Source organism: Micromesistius poutassou, assembly GCF_964030765.1.
Source record: "Micromesistius poutassou genome assembly, chromosome: 5".
NCBI classification, from domain to species: Eukaryota; Metazoa; Chordata; class Actinopteri; order Gadiformes; family Gadidae; genus Micromesistius; species Micromesistius poutassou.
Genome location: NC_140275.1, coordinates 13866662 through 13888142, shown reverse-complemented (window position 1 = coordinate 13888142; position 21481 = coordinate 13866662). Strand labels below are relative to the sequence as shown.

General features: G+C 42.2%; 4 protein-coding genes across 5 annotated transcripts; 2 read left to right on the top strand and 2 right to left on the bottom strand.

Moving 5' to 3' along the window:
- Window positions 1-856: 856 nt before the first annotated feature.
- On the top strand, window positions 857-3046 carry epgn (epithelial mitogen homolog (mouse); the record flags this gene model as incomplete). The annotated part of the gene is given in 6 exon segments (XM_084467987.1): window positions 857-893; window positions 1901-1981; window positions 2281-2303; window positions 2307-2455; window positions 2712-2858; window positions 2980-3046. Coding segments are annotated over 6 exon segments (504 nt in total).
- Window positions 3047-6450: 3404 nt separating this feature from the next.
- areg (amphiregulin) lies at window positions 6451-11081 on the top strand (the record flags this gene model as incomplete). The annotated part of the gene is made up of 5 exons (XM_084467986.1): window positions 6451-6487; window positions 7360-7542; window positions 8846-9101; window positions 9405-9569; window positions 10967-11081. The coding sequence occupies 5 exons, from the start codon at window positions 6451-6453 to the stop codon at window positions 11058-11060; spliced, it is 735 nt and encodes a 244-aa protein (XP_084324112.1). The 3' UTR covers window positions 11061-11081.
- Window positions 11082-14971: 3890 nt separating this feature from the next.
- On the bottom strand, window positions 14972-17289 carry LOC311342988 (granzyme K-like). 2 transcript variants are annotated; one of them, XM_084467838.1, is made up of 5 exons: window positions 17172-17289; window positions 16764-16917; window positions 16185-16326; window positions 15767-16054; window positions 14972-15293 (listed from the first exon to the last, which is right to left on the bottom strand). In XM_084467838.1, exons 1-5 carry the CDS (start codon window positions 17230-17232, stop codon window positions 15132-15134), a joined length of 807 nt encoding a protein of 268 aa, XP_084323964.1. In that variant the 5' UTR covers window positions 17233-17289; the 3' UTR covers window positions 14972-15131. The 2 variants fall into 2 exon arrangements, with proteins under 2 accessions (XP_084323964.1, XP_084323965.1); XM_084467839.1 differs by having other exon boundaries at window positions 15824-16054.
- Window positions 17290-17890: 601 nt separating this feature from the next.
- LOC311343483 (granzyme A-like) lies at window positions 17891-20008 on the bottom strand. The gene is made up of 5 exons (XM_084468345.1): window positions 19826-20008; window positions 19419-19572; window positions 18710-18851; window positions 18313-18594; window positions 17891-18199 (listed from the first exon to the last, which is right to left on the bottom strand). The coding sequence occupies exons 1-5, from the start codon at window positions 19884-19886 to the stop codon at window positions 18047-18049; spliced, it is 792 nt and encodes a 263-aa protein (XP_084324471.1). The 5' UTR covers window positions 19887-20008; the 3' UTR covers window positions 17891-18046.
- Window positions 20009-21481: the final 1473 nt, after the last annotated feature.

Here is a 21481-nt window from a genome sequence, read left to right as displayed (position 1 = left end):
TCATTATAAGTCAATACACTGTAATACTCATTGCTCCATCATCATCTCCAACATTGGGGGCATATCAGAATGAACGATGAATGAAAATGAATTTCTGAATGCATGCAAGACATTTGTGACAAATTGTGTGCCTCATTAATAAGGGTAGTACAGCATCACAGAGAGAGAGAGAGAGAGGGGGGGGGGGGGGGGGATGGGAAGGATGGGAGGGAAGGGGGAGGGAGGGAGAAGGTGTATATTTTAGCAGATATTTATGACGATGTGTACATTAATTTATTACAACTTTAATTTAACCTTTTGTATGTTAATAAAAAAATAAGAATGGAAATATTATGTTCTGTGATTTCTGAGGGCGCCTAGATCAGCTGAAAGATAAATAATTGGGAACAATACTCAAATATGAATGCAGAATTGCAGATTAATTTAAAAAAAACCTGTATATGTAACCTAATGTTTGACAGACGTTCAACAAAACAATTTCACATAGAAAATACATTCTGAAGTCCCAAATAGTTAGTTTATAAAATGTTTTTTGTTATTTATTTTTAAAAAGTAATATGAGTAGGCAAAATGTTAGCATTCTTCAATGCCAATGCCATTTTATAATCTTTTAAAGGATCTTATTAAGAGAGAACCACTTACGGGTGCCAACACCACTTTTCTTTCTTACAAAAAGTGACAGCAGACATAGGCCTACCACCACACCCATTCCTTTAAATTAGCTATTTGTTTATTTTTTGCTTTCGTGGGCTTTCCTGAAATCCACAAGTTCCACCCTGCGTGTCAGTCTCAGCCCTCGTCCTCAGACCGCTCTCATCTTACTCACCTAACTCACCCCCGTTGTCCCGCTCCAACCATGTACGCGATAACCCCCATTCTCCTCTCTCTTTCAGGTAAGTGTTTAATGTAGATACTTAAGCTCGTAAAAGTGCTTGTCTGGCGCACTTTGTTTTTATTGTAAAATTGTGATTCATTTTGAAGTAGGCCTAATCCTCCGTTCTATGTATACCGTTTTTATTTTAATGGTTGGCTTTTGAAGGCCTGACGTTAGCACTTTCATCGATTAACAGGCAAGTGAGTATAGCCTAGCTTTACGATTGGTTTCTGTAGCATTGTAGGCCTGCTTTCGTTTTTTTCTAATCGCCTAACCTTTTTACACCACGTGTGAGGTTTGTTTTATTAACCTATAGCCCTACCTTCGAGAGGTCGGTCAAATAGTGCTGTGATCGCAATCGCTGTCCACTGACGGAGTTGTAGATAAGACGCCTATCAAGACAATATTTATTTTTGTTGTAGGCTGGCCAGGGATATTAAAGTGAGTCAGTCATTATAAATGGCGAATAAAACAATGATTTGACGAATTGAGCAACAGCGGCTAGGCTACATGCTTAGTCAGATTTTTCATATCCTGAGACGATGACACCCAGCAACCTGGACAGAAACACCCAGCAACGAGGGAGTTTGTGTCATTTAAAAAAAATCGAACCTAAAGTTAGAGAAAGAAAATGAGAGAGAGAAGAAATCAAGTTATTGGGACATTGTTGCCTCGGCACACTATTATATATTTTGGTGTCTGCGTATTGTATTGGCAAAGCAAGGTTCATGCATTGAGGTGATGGCGTTCTGTCTGTACACGCCACACATTCATTCAGACTGGTACAGACACGCGAACCAGGGAACGGGAACCGCTCCACATCCACACCGCCAAGCTGTTTATGTAAGAGCCTGGCACTGACTGCGTCTGTATTTTTTCTTTTTTGATCTACACACTAAGGCCTATACATGGCCCCATACTTAAATATGCCGACCACCCCAGGCTGACAAAAAAGGTGCAAACTTGATTAAAGTAAATCCAAGGCTGATATTTTGTGGAAATGTTTTTTTTTTTGCTGTGGATCAGGGCTGATGCTGGTCTGGCCCTCGGCTCTCTCTGACACTGGAGCCAGAGAACACGCGGCGGGCGGTGTCTCCGCGTATAACGGTAGGGCTATGTGCCTGGGAGGTTTGGTTTTCATTTTATTCTGCTAAAAATATAAGTAGTATAGGCTTCTACACTATTTGTGTTTTACTGAGTAGGACTATTCGACAAAGTTACTTTCCATGCAACTGAAAACCATTTATATTTTGTTGGCCTAATGCCTAGGCCTACTGCATACAGCATGTATAACTAGGCCGGTCTACATTAAAACAAAATGGTCTGCTCAAAGAATTTGCGAAGCAGAGAGAAGTTCGACATTACAGAAATCTTTGACATACAATTAATCCCATGTCAAATTTCACCGAAAGGAAATGCGGAAAATTACTAATATTTCCAACTGTTTTACCATTCAGAGCTGGGGCAACAGCGCCCTCGGGTGGAGAGGTCGCCAATCGAGAGCTGCGGCTCTGACCAGCAGAACTACTGCTTTAACGGCAAGTGTATGCTGCTGGTGGACCTGAATCAACAACATTGCAAGTAAGAGGACAGTGTGTGTGTGTGTGTGTGTGTGTGTGTGTGTGAGAGAGAGAGAGTGAGTGTGTATGAACTTGGTGACCATCCGGCATCAAATCACAATCTCAAAACATGTATTAAAAATGTGTCTGCGTGTGTGTGTGTGTGTGTGTGTGTGCGTGTGCGACTGGGTGTGTGTGTGTGTGTGTGTGTGTGTGTGTGTGTGGAAACCTGTGCGTCTGTGTGTGTGTGTGTGTGTGTGAGCATGTGCGTCTCCTAGGTGTGAGAGAGGCTACTATGGCCCCAGGTGTGCTCATATGGAACTGGTCTTCCAGCCAATGAGAGAGGAGCAGTTGCTGCTTGTCGCTGTGTGTGTGGTGATGCTGCTCATAGGGCTGAGTGGAGCGTTTTACTTTTTCTACAAATGGTCAGTATATGCCTGTGATTCCCACTATTCAAGCACCAATTGATATCAGGATTTCACTTGTGTTCATGTTGTATGTAATATTATACATAAAGTTGACTCCTTTTTCATTTTTTATTCACAGGTACAGGAGAAACAAATGCCCACTGCCAAAGAAGAGACAGGGATGCATGGGAATGGAAAGGGCCTAGTGTGTGTGTGTGTGTGTGTGTGTGTGTGTGTGTGTGTGTGTGTGTGTGTGTGACATATGCTTGAATGTTGAATGTATTGAACAAAACAATCTTATTATCTGCACATTTGTATCATTTATTTCAGCATTTTGAAATTCTTCTCAAAATATATTTGCATTTCATTTTCAGGTATTTTTAATATATATTACATGTTTTTTTCTATTTTTGATATCAAATGTTTTACACAGTATTCAATAGCTTTTTAATAAACATGTAATATAAACTTGTATTTATGATTGATAGTCCTTATGCATTCAAGTGTTTCTATCTATATTCCTACGATTTCAAAAATGTTGCATTTATTTTCTTTTGGAATTTTATACTAGATTATTCATGCTAATAATGATACATATAAACTACAATAACACTAAATAAATACTTTGCGCTCAGCATGGTTTCCTGTCCTTATTACTCAACGCTCTAATGTATCACGTTCTGAAGGACCCATGAAGAACTCCACAGCCATTGTGACTTATTGTTTACAGTAACTTCACTGTTTACATCTTCAACCATTTACATCACCCGCATTAGAAAGAATATTCTCCAACGACCATATTCCTCTCCGTCCTTGATGAATCGGGTGCAACAATGCCAACATGTCAGCAATGTAGCCAGGCATACTTTTAAATGCGCACACACACACACACAGACCCCGATTCTCAAATTATTATCAAATAAAGGCATCTCAAGGCTTCATTCTTCTATGTAATTCCATCACATCATCCGCATCACTGTTGCTAGGGTCAACAATGGAACCGGGTAGGTTGCAGCGTCTAAATGTTTGAATGGAAAAATATTATTTTAGCGTCCTGCCAGCTTCTATTGTTACAGGAAATGAATGCTTCTGTGTGTGTTAGAGGTGGATGGTGTTCTGTTTGGGTAAGAAAAAAAAAGACTGGGTCCGCGGTGGATGTGAGTCACTGATCCATTCATGGCATACAGGAGGAACGTGGCGATTAAATGGACAGTTAGTCACAAGGACCTCGCACAGGTTAATCAGTAGCACCCTGCTCAGTGTGTGTGACCTCGTTAGTGATGCTGAGTGTGTTAAGACTTCTCCTGTTCTCTCTCCGATGATCAACATATTCCAGTTTCCAGTTTCAACAGGTTTCAACAGATTCACAAAAATAAAGATACTTATTTTGAGAAGTTTCCTTACAGGAAATGATAGTTTCTAAGAATGTTTGCAATTGCTCAATATTTTCCTGAAAACCTTAAATTTTCTTAATGACTTCATACATTTATGTATTTAGAAGTTGTTTTATTTCATTATTCAACTTTTTAAAAGGCTACTATGTACCAATCCCTTGCAATCTTAATAAGTAAAATACTGAGAAGTGATTGTATAGTAAGCTTAGTGTTTAGTACTAGACCTATTTTTTTTCTAGATTATTATAACAATATACTTAATTTGAATCACTGAGTGAGTAGCTAACCTTAAAATGTGAACACATTCGGAATAGAAGCAATTCAAAGATACAAACAATATTACCAATTAAAAGCAAGAGATAACCTATATATATAACATATATCAATTATGATGGTCAGTTTTAAGTGTCCTAATTGGGATTAGGAGCACTTAAATTGTTTTACCTATATGTGTCCCATTTGTGTTTGTGTGTATGTGATGTCTGAAACTGAGTAACGGAAGCAAACTTTTAAACTGCAAAACAAGTTTACCTACGGGTACAAATAAAGTAACCTGAACCTGAACCTGATAACTTGTCTAACAACTTAGGACAAGGTTGTAAAAATCAAGAGTAAATGTAAGTTCTTCGTTTTCAAGAATTCCATTTAATATAACCCATAAGCAACCATTAAAGACCAACATAAGACCGATCTTAGGATATCTTTTAGTGAAGAGCAATTTCTCTAAACTTCAACTATAATTTCAATCTTCACAAAATACAGCAGTTACAGAGTTTTGTGTTAAAATGCTTTTTTGAACCCAGTCCCAGATGTGTACAAACATATCAAGTGGACTTGATAACATACAGTATGTGCATGAACACATGTGCCCCCCCCCACACACACACACACACACACACACACACACACACACACACACACAAACACCCACACACACAAGCACCAAGCCCCGCACAGCTCTGCTATTAGCTGATGTGCAGACTGGTGGGTCTGGTGTGTTATTCCATTGGAAGAAGACACAGTCTTCCCCACTCATGTCAAAGTTTCCAGTCAGGGCATCCATGGACATATCAGCCATGCCTTACCCTGCGTAAACATTTAATCTCTGCCTCTTTATAAACAACACATGTCCGACCGGTGTGCTCAGGGACTCTGAGGACATTTGTGGCATTCCTAGCAGGTTTTACCATCAGGGTTTCAATTCCCTTAACCTTAAACTCGTAGACAAAACAAAATAGTAGCCTCACGCCACATGCCTTCTCTATAGGGTCTACCTTCTCTACACGTGTAGGTGTGCCGACACGCAGACATGGACTCACACCGGCTCAATATCACCGCCTTGAGCTTCTCTCATGCGTACTGATTTGAGATAATTTCCGAGAAATACACAAACACAAAGCATTCACAGGGTCATTTGCTATTTAGAAGAAATTACCTCATGAGGCTCATGATATTTTATTGAATTCCTGAAGGCTATGTCTAGTGGAAAATGAATGGCATAACTCTGGAAAAATGGTGAAGAAATAATATAATATCTCATCTTTACTTTACTTTAATTAATTACATTCACAACACAATAATATATTCTTTGGGTTCTACTTTTATATTATTTCATAATGATCAATAGAGACAGGGTCTTAAGATTTGGGCATTGAGTGAGGGTTACAGATTTTAAGTTTTATGTTTCAAACATATTCATTTATTGACCTATATGTTAATCATTGATTTACTAAAATCTACTCTGGCATTGCATCATGCCAACGGAACTGTAGTTCTGTCATCATAGTACATCCGGAAGCAATAACAGTAAAATCAGTGTACTGTGTTATTTCGGGATGAGGCACCAATTGGAATAAATCTGTGGGTTTTTGGGGGTTTAAATGTGTTTCTGACCAATTACCTATTACCTACAGAACATGAGATGCCAAGGCATTGCCTAAGGCAACAACATCACACACACACACACACACACACACACACACACACACACACACACACACACACACACACACACACACACAATCGCACACTTATGCATACACACCCTCCCGGAAGGCAGGCAGGGCAGGCTCAAGCTGTGTCTATAAAAGCAGCACATAAACCAAGGTAGACACCACAGCCTCAGCACTGGACTCAAGTGCAGTGATCAGCACACCACTCCCAAACACACACACACACACACACACACACTCACGAACACTTTGCACTCCTGGGATATGAACTCTCTCATCCTTGCCTTCCTCCTGTATCTTGGTAAGTCTTTGGACTTTTTTTTTTTTACATGAGTGTATGTGTTTGGATGTGAGTATGTTCTTTTGGGTGTGAGTGTGTGTGAATTTGAATGGGAGTGTGTGATTGAATGTGTGTGTGTTTGGGTGTGAGTGAGTGTGTGTGTTTGGATGTTTGTGTGTGTGTGTGTGTGTGTGTGTGTGTGTGTGTGTAGGGGCGGGGGTTCTAAACAAATAAATATGCTGGAGAAAGATGGTTAAATGATAGCGAGACAAGACGGACCTGTGCGAGCGCTCTGACGTTCAGGTCAGGTCACTCAGAGCTGAATGTCGTGTAGCTTCAGCCTGCAGCAGGCGGGCTGCGGTCCTCCCACCACCTCCTCCATCCCCACGCCAATTTTTAGCAAAATAAAAAACACAATACAGATTTTTAATGCATTGCGTAAGTTTGATTTAATGTTGATCATTGGAGGTGGTCCAAATGTTTTTTGGTTTTTTTAATTAGTCATCGAAAACATCAACGCTACGTTGATGCTTCCTTCATGAAAGTCGTGCTTATTGCCATGTCACTGTCGTTACGTTGTCTGCCCTCCCACAGATATATTAGATTACCGTTCAGACATGTCCGTTTAGCCTCCAGTAAGCTCAGGTGACTCATTGAGTAATAAGCTCAGATTCATTATCGACAACATTTCCTCAAACATGTCTATTGAATTGACATCAACCCGAATCTATTTTAATGTGTTTCTGTTGTTCTTGGCGTGGGTGTGTGTGTGTGTGTGTGTGTGTGTGTGCACATGTGTGTGTGTGTGTGTGTGTGTGTGTGCACATGTGTGTGTGTGTGTGTGTGTGTGTGTGTGTGTGTGTGCGCACGCGCGCGTGTGTGTGTGTGTGTAGTCTGCAGTGTTGTAGGGGCCCTGGGATCTGAGGTGACCTTCTCCCCAGGATTGCAGGCGACAGGGACCCTCGCCTCCGGGGGGGGTCTGCTGGGGGCTCCAGTGGACGACGATGACACCTTAGAGGAGCTCAGCGATGAGCTGTCCGGAGGTGAAGACTCTATGGGTCACGTGCTGCTGCATGGTATGCTTGCCCTCAACTCACACTTCTACCAACATCTGATCAGTGCTCAATGCCATACGCCGCACAGAGCTTTAGCTCTACATACACAGAGGCTACGGAGGTCTGAAAACTAGCTAAGGCAGCTAGCAGTAAGGCAATAATATGCAAAAAAAACTAGTGATTGATGCTGTGTTGTAGATAAATCATTCTACACAATGCGTGTGACACTTCTTGACAGTCTGTCTGTGCTGCAAACATATCCTTGTAATAATGTGTGTGACATTTCATAATCACTCTCAACTCTACAACTTTGAATGGGTTTGTCTGGAATTTATGGTTGGCGTTTCCTAGGCCAAACACTGCCCTCAGCGCCTGGTTTCGGGCTGTGGCTGCGTGCTACTCTTGTAAACGGACCTTGGAGTCGTTAGCATATCTATGATGACAAGCGTCATAACTTTTCTGTGTGGCATAAAAAAAAGTCTGAATAAAATCATTAAATAGACAGCCAATGGACAGACATACAAAACATACTGGATGTATGCGTTCATTCTGAGACATGCAAATATAAGAGACTGGAAGTAAGGGTTAGAATGGGCCAAAAACATTGATGCGCCTGCCTTTACCAAGAAAATAGCCAAATATCTCGGTTGCTATGTACGAGATAAGACATCGTTTTTTTATGGTTTGAAGCACAGTAAAAGTTTTTATCTTATCGATAAAACCGTTTTTAGCTGATCTCGGGGAATGTGTGGCAACGTAGTTGCAGAACAACATTTCATCTCTCATATTAACCTCTTGAACCATAATGACCTCCTTTCTTCAGTTTTACTTTCAATAAGACAAAGGGGTGAAAGTCAAAGATTCAGCAATCTTTGCCAGCGGTCAGATTGATTCATAGAGCAGGTGCGTTCCCACCTGTCTCTCCTGCCACAAGACCTCTTTTAAACCCTGGGAATTAGACTATGCTACGGCGATGAATTCACCTCGGATTCTCCCGAGCCGCAAAACTCACCGGCTCCTCTCCCTCACCTTCCTCTCTCTCATCCCTCCTCTCTCACCACTCCATATCTCTCTCTTGCCATTCTCTTCCTTACCCTCTCTCTCCTACCCTCTTTCTCTGACTACCCTCTCTCTCATCCTCTCACCAATTTCTCCCTCCCTTCTCTCTCACTCTTCTCCCTCACCTTTCACTGACACTCTTCTCTCACCCCTCCTCCCTCCCTCTTTCTCGCCCATTCCTTGTTCTCTCTCATCCTTCTCTCTCTCACGCTTCTCCCTCACCTTTCACTGACACTCTTCTCTCCCGCCCCCTTCTCCCTCCCAGCCTTTACAGAGCGGCCAGCCGGGGAGAGTAGTAGGAAGAAGAAGGGGAACAGGAGGAAGAACAAGCACAAGGGCAAGAGAACCACCACCACCTTGAGACCGGGGAACAGCACCTACACCAGCGGCCCCTACACCAGCAGCTACACCTCCGCCCACAGCCTGACCACCACGGTGGACCCCTGCACCTCCACCCACCTGGGCTTCTGCATCCATGGCTACTGCAAGTACATGGAGGACCTGAGAGAGCCTGTGTGTGTGTGAGTACATCCGGCACAATCTCTTGAAGTTCTGATCCAGGATCAAAAAATGGGCTGTGGTTGGTCCACCGGTCGAAAACAAAACCAAATAGTTTAAATAGAGGGATGCCATAGTTTTTCTAATGCAATGTTTTTCGATTGCAATTTTTGACACAGTTGCCAAGAATCTCTGTGTCTTTAATGTACAGTGTTTACCAACACATGTACTGTATGTTAGTATCAGTCATGGGCACACCGATTGTTGATTTGTTGATGAAACTACAAGCTCCTTGCTGATTGGTTCCCTGCTTGCCCCCACTGCAGGTGCATGAGGGGCTTCGATGGCCTGCGCTGTGGGATCCAGACACTGGAGACAGGAAGGGGCGGGGACAAGAGTGAGACGGAGGTGGTGCAGATGGTGTTGGTCATCATCGCCGTTGTGCTGTCCGTTATCAGCTGCACCGCCATCTTGCTAATGACCTGCGCCCAGTGAGTCTGGAGCACACTCACGCACACATGTTCACACACACACACACACACACACACACACACACACACACACACACACACACACACACACACACACGCGCGCGCACACACACACACGTTCACACACATACACACACACACACACACACACACACACACACACACACACACACACAATCAAACACAAATACACAGACACACGCACACACACACACAGAAATGGCATAGCCATCGGTCAGATATTAGTGAGTGAAATGCTCTGTGAGAATAGCTGTTCAGCCTGACTGCAAGCATGCCTCTGTAAATGTGCATCTCTGTAAATGTGCCTTTGATTCTGTGCCTTATTGAACCATTTGAGTGGTGCCCCCACATGCCATTTAGCGCCATAACCTTCTGGATGTTCTCAGGTAGTTATGGCTAACCAGTGATTCAGCGGCACCGACCAATGAACCGCCCTGAATTCCTCCTAGTTCAGTGACATCACTTCATTCACACACTCTGCGGTGCAGCATAGCAGGTCTTGCAGGCTTTGCTGTTGCATGTCTCATCGCTGAGGCCCAAATAATCGTTGACATACTTTGAGGGCATACATTGTATTGCGCTATCGCAACAGGACTTCCATCCCCGCCCCGACAAATCCTAAGATTATACCACTGGGAACCACGACATTAAACACGTGAGACCTTCAAACTAAAAGCTGTTGGCATCCAGACACATTTACACATCACAAAGCAAACAACACACCCAAACACACCCCTGTTGCTCATGCCATTTAGAAGAAGGAAAACATAATGAAAAAGTCTGGCATCCACTTGACATCCAAGGAGTATGGGAGCTTATCAATTCTTTTTTTATATTGAATTAGAGAGAACAAGCTTTTTAATTGTGATCACTAATCCAGAACCCTTTATGTGTAGGACTGTGGTTTATTCATATCTAACTACACCGGAATTCCTTGCACATACCAGGGATTCCTATTCCTATTTTTAGCAACCATAATGTTCTTCCTTATAATTGCATGTCAAATGTCAATATGTTCTCAATCAACTTCCTGGATCCTGGTTAAAGGGTAGTTGAATATAGCCTTCATTCTAACCTTACATTAACATTAATAGTCCAAGAACAACATACTTGCAGGTCACATAAAGCAACAATAGGATTCCAGCTTTTGGGCCCTAGCTAATTTGGTTTGGGGATTTAGGAAAAGGCCTCTTTGAGGTGGCCATTTTTGTTATTTATTACTGTGTTCAAGTATATGCATACATCTATCAGTAACCAGCCCCTTGTTATTGCCTAAACTAAAGATGAACGCATGAATGCATAGACAGATCATGTTCAATAGCCTACAGTCATGACTCATGCCATAAACTTAAATATGTTGTTTTCATCTTTTGTAGCTACCGGACCCACAGAAACTTCATGGCTGCCTACCTTGGATCTGGGGCAGAGGCGGAGAAACTTCAGAAGCCTATCGCTAACGTTATGGTGTGAGCAACATCAGTGGCCACCAGGTAGACACTCACTCAGCTTCCTCATAACATATGTGGTTTATCATGCTGAGATAATGTTGTCAATCTAGAACACACAGGCTGTCAAATTGGTTCCTGCGGACAGGGGATGTCATATAGTGTATACTTAGTATGTCAATAGTGAACATTTAGCGTAAGCCTCACAGTCTCTGTGGTTGAGTTCGACTTCATTCAATTTGAGTAGAAAACTGAATGGAAGCAGGATTTACACAACACAAGTGTCCATAGTGCTTGTTTGTGCTTTGAGCTCTTCAGTGCCGAGGTCCCTCAGGCAAAGGGCTGCGGCAGGAGGTTGTTTTGCCGCGTGGATCTCACATGCACCTGGTGACACAATGGAACCCAGCGGGGGGAGAGGACAGCGTGAGCCTGTTGTGGTCAGCGTTGTTTTGTTAAGGAAAGGAACGGGTTGTGTGACATCGAGCGGAACTCCGTTGGACGCTGATTAGGGAGGGATTAGGGTCAGACTGACACATAATAACACATGTTGGTGTGAACCGTCTCCAGGGCTGTACAATGCAAACACCTGACACGCGCACGCGGCCTCACGCGCGCACACACCCCCTGCTCATCCACTTGCATGGGGTAGTGCATGTGGTAGCTGTGGTTACGCACAGCACACGTGCGTGCGTGCAGACACATATTTTGAAGATTTTCAACACACACACACACACGTTTTTTTTCCAGTCCCTCACACAGAAATGTTAACCTTCAGCGAGACAATGTGGGCGGGGAGCATTCTGTACGCCTACCTGGAGCTCACTCTGTGTCCTTAGGTGCTTCCGGTTCTCTCTATCAGTTTACTACTGCTATATTCATACTGAGCACCAATATATAAACCGATTAGGCTCTTTATAAAGGTTAAACAAATCCCTTATGCAAATATCCGGTCCGTTTTCGATTCCGAAATAGGTGACTCATTCCGTTTTGAAATTTGGTGAAGAACAATATTAGAAACAACGTTTGCTCTTGAACGCAGACCTTTGCACTAGTGCGTTTAACACGCTGGCCAGATAAAGGAGAGGAATGCACAAGTGAGTCATGACTTGAACAACACTCAGCGCGTTGAGGCGAGTCCGCTGGTGAATCGATTGTTTCTGATTCTAAGATGAGGCGGTCGCACATATTGATGAGGGCTTGTCTTCCTTCAGGAATCAGAGGAGAAGACAGCTGGAGGACTACTCAACGTGCTAGCCACCAACACGCTACAAAACCCCAACACTGCCCCGAACCCCTTCAGTAGAAAGTAATTTATTTCCGTTTGACTATTTATTGGTAAAATATTTGTTTCAAAGTTTGAGTTTGTCATGTTAAAGTGAATGGATGGTCCACTGGATGCTGCGCGTCTTGCGAATTCATCGTACTGTTTTGTATTAGTTTGGGTGTTATTTATTGCACTGCTGTATAGGTCAAATACTTGTTCCACATATTTGATCTCCAATAAAGTGTTAAGTTAAAGCCTGATTGTGTAATACACATGTGGACACACCCACCCCCCCCCCCCCCCCCCCACACACACACAAACACTTTTAATTATTGTATTTATGTCCACATACATACAAAAGATGAAACAGGACATAAATATAACAACAAATAACTAACAAATTGAAAATATTTTTCAGCAGTATGTAACACACAAACAAACACGTATCACAGGGACAGATAGCAGGACCTCCTCGAGATGGAGTGACAAATTGAGCATTAGTTAGGATAGTGTTCATATTTAACAGCTTTGGTAAGGAAGGCCTTCTAGACCTTCATCAAAGCCACAGCCTGCCTCAAGACTGAGACCACGCTGAGCTGCTCATCATAAACCATAATAACACACAGACACACAGACACACACACACACACACACACACACACACACACACACACACACACACACACACACACACACACACACAGTGTGTCCATGTTTGGGTGATGTGTTTACATTCCCTTCAATGAACGCCTCACATAGCTGTGCAGTCGGCTCACACAAACACAGACACGGAGCCCCGTATAGGCCTACAGCGGCTCGGAGCAGGAGCGGTGACATCACCATCATGGAAGTCACTGAATGATGACGGCTGGAGCACTTTGGTTTGGAACAAGAAGACCCTGAATCCTCACATCATCAATCAGTTCATTTCGTTCAAAGGCCATTAACATATCACCATATGAATATAAAAGAGAGCTGGAAAGGTTGAGAGATATTAATGTGTAAAAATATGTGTAAAAAAATACTAACGTTAAAATACCAAATAAGGGATTGTTTGTTGAGGAATTGGTTCTTAAAAATCAATTAATCAATATCCAATTACATAAATTGTCCCAAATTCTAAAACTAAGTGAATATTTGGATCGGAAAATGTTCGATAGGTCATGCCTAAATGTCAGGATGCCAATGGACCCTTTTCACAGGTCAATAGCCGCGGCAGAATGGTCAATGTATATATACTTGGCTGGTTGTGTCTATGCTGAGCAGCCATACCTAAACCGAATAGACCCATGAATGGCATGAGCTACACCTGTGTTTTACCTATTTAAAGGGCCCATACAGAAATCTAAATGACAGACAATGATCCAAGGATTATGAATTATCCATCCAAATAACGGTGATGTGCAATGATGTATATGGGACGTAATCCATGTCCAATTTTAAGACAATCTCTGTTGCTATGGCAACGACTTTTCGGAGAACCGAGTAACGTTGGAGGACAACGTTGCACACACACACACACACACACACACACACACACACACACACACACACACACACAGGTTTTAAAGGAGTTCTTTCCCATGGACCGTAATAGACTCAAGAGTCAGACTATCTGGAGATAAACTACAGCACACAAAGGAAGATAGGAAAGAATGTGAGATAAAACCATAGCTTCTCATATCAGATTCATGGTTCAGGTAGCACTGCCTCCCTGAACATCTTAGACAGGCAAAGTCTACAGACATGTAGAATCATATATCTGGTGATGGTCGCTACAAAAGCCTCCATTTTCTGACTTGAAAAGCACACACACACACACACACACACACACACACACACACACACACACACACACACACACACACACACACACACACACACACACACATAACCTTGACTGGATGTATAGTTTCATGTGGAAACTTAATTTGGGTGTGGCGCCTCGGTATCCAGGTTACTGAAGTGGGCACACGTGAACTATTGGTGGTGTATCACTGTGTCACCATAGGAACACTGTCAACATAGTGGCAGGTTGGTCAGTTTTATTTTCTCTTCAAACAGAGGCCACGTGTGGGCATTTCAGGGAAAGGGTGTGTCGGGGTAAGGTAGCCTGTTTTTGTCCTGTAGGGTATTCTTTGGCAAAAAATTTTTTGTTTTATCTGAGCATTTTTAGCTTCAGGAAAGGTATTGAGTTGAGTGTATTATGAAACCCTCGACAATAAAACATAAGATTAAGGATTACTTAATCAAATATAGTTTAGTCTCTTTTTCATTCCTGGATGAGTTAAATTTATGGTGAGAAACGATGGCGAAAAGATAGTTGGCTTTTGCCGTTCAGAATGTGAAATGACAGTACAATCGTACAGAGAGCACCATCTAGTGGTCCCGATAAGTACTTGCATACTCGTCACGTGCGTGCGCGCGTGCGCCTGTGTGTGTGTGTGTGTGTGTGTGTGTGTGTGTGTGTGTGTGTGTGTGTGTGTGTGTGTGTGTGTGTGCGCGTGTGTGTGCGTGCGTGCGTGTGTGTGTGTATTCCCTCATTACTGGATTACTCCAAATGGGTACCCATTCCATTCTCTACTGTTATCTCAAAAAGACACTTACAGTGGGGGCTGGATCTTTCACGCATTTAAAAGTTTGCAGAAGAATTTAGGACTGTCCAAACTGAGCAACTTGTATCTTTTATTTTGTTTGCAGTGGTGGCACTTATTTGGTTTTAATAGACAACAAAACTGTTGAGTGTAGCACACATGTCATCCAAATCGCATCATTATCCCAAATAAAACAATACAATTAAGCTCAATTTGACATCATTGAGTTGCAAATGTTCTAGAATAACTCCGATTTCCGCATTGTATTCTTTATCCAGGTCATGTGTTGTTTGGAAAGGAAGGTGTACACTCCTGGTTTGGTCTTAACACCGCAGCTTTCGCCAAAAGAAGTGATTCCTACTTGCACACCGTTGCACATCAGAGGTCCTCCAGAGTCTCCCTATAGAGAAATAGACGACGACATGAATATATTGAAAATCAATCTGTATTTTTTATAGGCCTAAATGAAATATTGCAATAATACCTAATACCACCAAAATAAAATTAAAATGTCTGATTAAAATGGAGTCATAGTGTGCGGCACTTTGCTGTCAAAATACCTTTGTGATTTGATTCCGAAGGAATCAGATAGACCTACAAATTACGTGGGATCGGACCCAGAAATGTCCGCACACTAGGCCTACTATCCTATCCTAACATAAACGGTGATTTACTACTCGAGCCAATAGGGGGAGCCTTTGCAACGACCGAACAAAGAAGACTCTTTCAAGTCCCTGTGGTCGAAACAATATAGCTAACATATTCATAATGGTGACGCATTTCTCATTTGAAGTTGAGCAGGTTGCTCGGTCTGCACTACCCTGGGTTGTATCATTTACAATATAGATAATGAAGAATAATAGTTGTACCTACCACACAGGTGTCCTTGTTTTTCTTAAACAAATTCTTTCCTAGTGTTCCAGCACATACCATGTCAGGATTGATGACAGGTTCGGAGTTGTAATATGTGGGCGAGTTGCACGTTTCTCTTTTGATAACAGTGACATCGGCGGACATCAGGACATCCGACATTTTGACCTTCTTAACGCTGACGGTCCCCCAACCAGCCACCATGCATTTGGTACCTTCCTTGGGGTCTGGGATTACATTCGCCAATGGCAAATACTTTACGGTCTTGGTCGGCTTCCCCTCTTGGTCGAGCTGAACCAAATTACAAAAGTAACTTTTACAATCGTTGCTGCAACAACAATGAGTTTACACACACAATTCTGTTGTTGGATGTGATATTAGTATTAATCACACTCACACTCAATCACAGTAATTAGCTCACCTTTAGTAGCTGGAGATCATTGACCTTTTTTTCCCAGTTCAATTTGGGATGGGGATAAGACTTTAAAACCTTCTGGACCTGAACAGACTTATCCTTCTGGCTCTTCTTTATAGAGTCCACCCCAAGCTGCACCATGGTTATGCTGTAAAATGCAAAACAAGGTTTACTAATAAATACCAAACAGCGTGCAATATGACAAAGCCAACACAGCAATATTTGAGGTAGTGTAAGTAGTAAGATTTGAGATTTGTAAAGAGAGCAGAATTTGTGATAGACGGGCAGGATGATTTCCTCAAACAATTAAGGGAAGAGAAGCCCAGAGTGGTCAGAAATGAGCCGGGTGCGGTCACATATCTTAATCGTCTCATACTGAGAAAGGCCCCCAGTCAACTGTGTTTCACTAACAGCTGAAGGCTGGCTATGGCATTTCTCACAAATTATTACCAAATGATTTTAAATAGTACCTACTGCCCCTCAGCCTACTGCTCCTTACCTACAGCTATAACCAACAACAAACATTGTTCATGTGATTATGAGCAGAAGTGTATTATTGGATGAATGATGTGACAAAATCCCTACTCAGAACAGTGGGCCGCGGTCAGCACCCATCTGGAAGAGAGGAGGGTTCCTCCGCAGATGGGCTCCCCTGTGCTGTTATACAGGAGAACCATGTAGGGCAGAGAATGAGCCTTCACCTTCTTCCCTCCAATGATCTCAGCCTCGCCGCAAGCACCTGTAGTTAAACAAACACAGCACCACTGAAAGATATCCTTTATCCATACAAAAACAATACAAGTTTGTCTGTGATTGTTTTGTATTTCTTAACAGGGACGCTTAGCACCCGACTGAAAGGTTTTGGGTTTGAACCCCGGCCTGTTGCCATCCTTGAGCAAGATGCTCCAACTCAGTGACTAAATAGTAAATCGTTTATCATTCCAAAAGTAATACACAAAAAATATAATACAGAAGATGTTGTTTTCTACTTACATGACTGGATATGGAGGACCAAACACAATGTTTTAACAAGAGCTAGCCATGAACGCGCCATAGCTTGTTTCTGATGCTGGACTAAAGACGATACTGAAACTCAAGATGCAGCGTAAGTTGCTTATATGGCCAGTTCAAAGGATGTGGTCCAACCACAATGGAACAAACGTGCTCACACTTCAAAATGCAAGGTTCAAATGCACGTGTCTGCATGTATTGTTTCACAAAGAACCACACTGCAACAATGTCCATGCTACATGTCGCCTATAGTGGCTGACACACTCCACCTATGGGTGACTTTTACTGTGCTCCTTCAAACACAAGGACACAGGGTGGTGGTGCTGAAAGACGGTTTATTGTACGGTTTGCAGATAATGATACTTTAGCGCTCCATGTTGCCAGGCAGGAGATCTCCGCCTGAGTGTGTGTGTGGAGAAGGCTGGTCTAACCTGGGCACATTGATTACTCAATGCAACAGGAGTGGAGTGCAGCTTCACACAGAGCCAGAGTCCGATAAGACTCGGCCAGGTGAGGTTGCTTAAACCAGGCATCATCCACACACACTTAAAGCCTTGTGTGGTTAGTCAACGATAAAGGGAGGAATAGGCCATAGGAAACACTAATATATACAGTATATATATATATATATATATTAGTGTTTTATATTGATCTATATATATATATATATAAATATAAAATAAAAATTAAATTACTTTCTTAATCATGTCTGATGTTTATTCAAATCCCAGCAAGGCAGGGTTACATACAGAATAGTCACAAACAATAAACATGATTGATTATGAACTGAAGGTAAAGATGGCTAAAGATAAATAGCAATGCTGTTGACAGCCATCATCCGTAAAACGGCAAACGTTTTACGGATTCTGCATTGTCTTCTTTATCCAATCAATGTGTTGTTTGGAAAGAAAGGTATACACTCCTGGTTTGGTCCGATCGCCGCAGCGCCTGCCAAAGGAAGTGATTCCTACTTGCACACCGTTGCACATCAGAGGTCCTCCAGAGTCTCCCTATAGAGAAATAGATGAAAACAGGAATGTATTCAAATCCTCTTTTAACCTACCGAATCCGATTCAAGATATTGATAGAAATTATAGATTAATTAAAATCACAAAGCAGTTACCTGACAAGTATCCTTATCCTTCTGACTCTCTTCTACAGTTCCGGCACATACCATGTCAGGAGTGATCACAGGTTTGGAATTGTAATATTTGGGCGAGTTGCATGTTTCTCTTTTGATAACAGTGACATCAGCGGACATCAGATCATCTGACATTATTTTGATCGAAGCGTTGACGGTCCCCCAACCAGCCACCACGCATTTGGTACCTTCCTGGGGGTCTGCGATTACCTTGGCCAATGGCACATACTTTATGGCCTTAGTTATCTTCACCTTTTTGAAGAGCTGCATCAAAGAAATTACAAAGTAATTTGTATCATCAATAGTGCAACATCACATGGTAAACACAATCCCTATGTTGGATGTGATATGAGTATTAATCACACAGTAATTAGCTCACCTTTAGTAGCTGGAGATCATGGCCTTTCGTAAAATGTTCATAAGTAGGATGGGGGTAAGGCTTTGCAACCTTCCGGACCTTAACAGATTTATCCGTCTCGCTGTTTTTAATGGTGTCCACACCAAGACGCACCGTAGCTATTCTGTTAAAGAATCCAAAATAGGGTTTACTTATGAATACCAAACAACAGCATGTACTAGTACACAAAGCTCAACCACATACATACTTAAGGTAAAGTATAGATTTGAGACTTGTAAAGAGAGATAACAGAAAAGAGCAGAAGAGGGCAAGATTTTGAAAAAATAACCCCCCGATAATGCTGCTCACTCCATACATTTCCGCCATTGAGAATGTCACGTTTACATTCATGTACCTGTGATAGACAGCCAAGATAATTTCGTCAAACCAATCAGGAAAGAGAAGCCCTGATTGGTCAGAAAGGAGCCGGGAGCGGTCTAAAATAAAAAGCCTCATACTGAGGAAGGCCCCCAGTCAACCAGAAAATATATTCTCAGTGTTTCACTCACTAACAGCTCAAGGATGGCTATGGCATATCTCACAAATCACACCCAAATGATAGCTCTTAAATAGTACATACAGCACCTTAGCCTACAGCTTCTTTCCTACAGCTACAACCAACAACAAACATTGTTCATGTGATTATAAGCAGAAGTTTATTATTGGATGAATGATGTGAGGAAATTCCTACTTTAAACAGTGGGCCGCGGTCAGCACCCATCTGGAAGAGAGGAGGGTTCCTCCGCAGACGGGCTGCCCTGCGCTGTTATACAGGAGAACCATGTAGCACAGAGAATGAGCCTTCACCTTCTTCCCTCCAATGATCTCAGCCTCGCCGCAAGCACCTGTGGTTAAACAAACACAGCACCACTGAAAGATATCCTTTATCCATACAAAAACAATACAAGTTTGTCCATGATGTTTTGTATTTCTTAACAGGGACGCTTAGCACCGGACTGAAAGGTTTTGGGTTTGAACCCCGGCCTGTTGCCATCCTTGAGCAAGGTGCTCTAACACAATGACTAAATAGTAAATCGTTTATCATTCCAAAAGAAATACACAAAAAATATAATACAGAAGATGTTGTTTTCTACTTACATGACTGGATATGGAGGACCAAACACAATGTTTTAACAAGAGCTAGCCATGAATGTGCCATAGCTTGTTTCTGATGCTAGAATAAAGACGATACTGAAACTCAAGATGCAGTGTGAGTTGCTTATATGGCCAGTTCAAAGGATGTGGTCCAACCCCAATGGAACAAACATTCTCACACTTCAAGGTTAAAAAAAAATTGTGGCAAATACCTTTAATAGCTTCTTCACAACAATTGCAAGTAACCTGGTGCAGAAGCTTCCCTCTACTTCTGGTGTTTTTAGTGATCCACAGACGGTGCACAAGTTTTATGAAGAAAAGGGAGTCCAGAAAGTGCACAAAACTCAAAGGCCTGAATCCTTCCAAGGCTTCCGGTTTTGACAACATCCCAGCTAAATTTCTCAGGGATGCTGCTGAAAAAATCACTCCTGTCATAACCCATCTTATAAATTTATCCATTAAAAATAGCCATTTCCCCCAATAAATGTAAGGTGGCAAGAGTTATACCTTTATATAAAAAGGGGCTCAAATCTGATCCTGGAAATGTCTGCCCCATATCTATCCTGTGTACAATTTCAGAAATTATTGAAAGAATAATTTATGAGCAAATAGACAGTTATTTAGCAGAGCAGAACATCTTATTTGACTTCCAATCAGGATTTAGAAAAGCCCATTCCACTGATACCTGTCTGCTTTATCTTACAGACTTCATCAGGAAAGAGGTGGACAAGGGGAACTTTTGTGGCATGGTGTTAATAGACCTTCAAAAGGCATTTGACACAGTTCAGTCTGATATACTCTTGAACAAACTTAAAGTCCTGGGTTTTTCTGGTACATCTCTCCAGTGGGTGAGGTCATACCTGGTTGGAAGAGAACAGGTGGTGGATGTGGAAGGGACCTTGTCCTCACCACTTAAATTAACATGTGGAGTTCCCCAGGGGAGTAATTTAGGTCCTCTCTTCTTTTTGTTATATGTGAATGATATGCCGTCAGCCATAGACTGCAATCAGTTTTTATTTGCAGACGACTCTGCCATTCTAGTCTCTCATAAAGAGAAATCAGAGGTAGAAAGGCTGCTCAGTGTAGAACCCCTTAACCTCAGTTCTTGGCTGACGACAAACTGTCTCTCCACCTTGGCAAAACAGAGTCGATTCTTTTTGGGTCCAGAGACAAACTAAGAAAGACTTTGGGGTTTAGGGTAGTAGTAGCTGATGTTGAGGTTACAGCCAAGGAAGTTGTCACTTACTTAGGCTGTATATTAGACAACAAACTATCAGGGGAATTTATGCCCCAAAGAGTCATCTCAAAGGTGAGCCAAAAGACAAAGTTCCTGGCAAGAATATCCAGCCTCTTAGATAGTAACACCTTGAAAACCCTGGCCAATGCCCAAGTTCAATGCCATCTTGACTATGCCTGTACATCTCGGTACACTGACACTACTAAAGGCCTAAAAGACAAGCTACAGATCTGTCAAAATAAACTGATCAGAGTGGTACTCAAACTCCATCCCAGAACACATCTTCTTCCTGACCACTTCTCTAGTCTTAGGTGGCTCAGAGTGGAGGAGAGAGTTTCCCAACTTAAACTGTGTTTAGTCTACAAAATAAGAAATAACCTGGCACCCAAGTACCTAAGAAATCACTTCTCCAAAATTAGTGA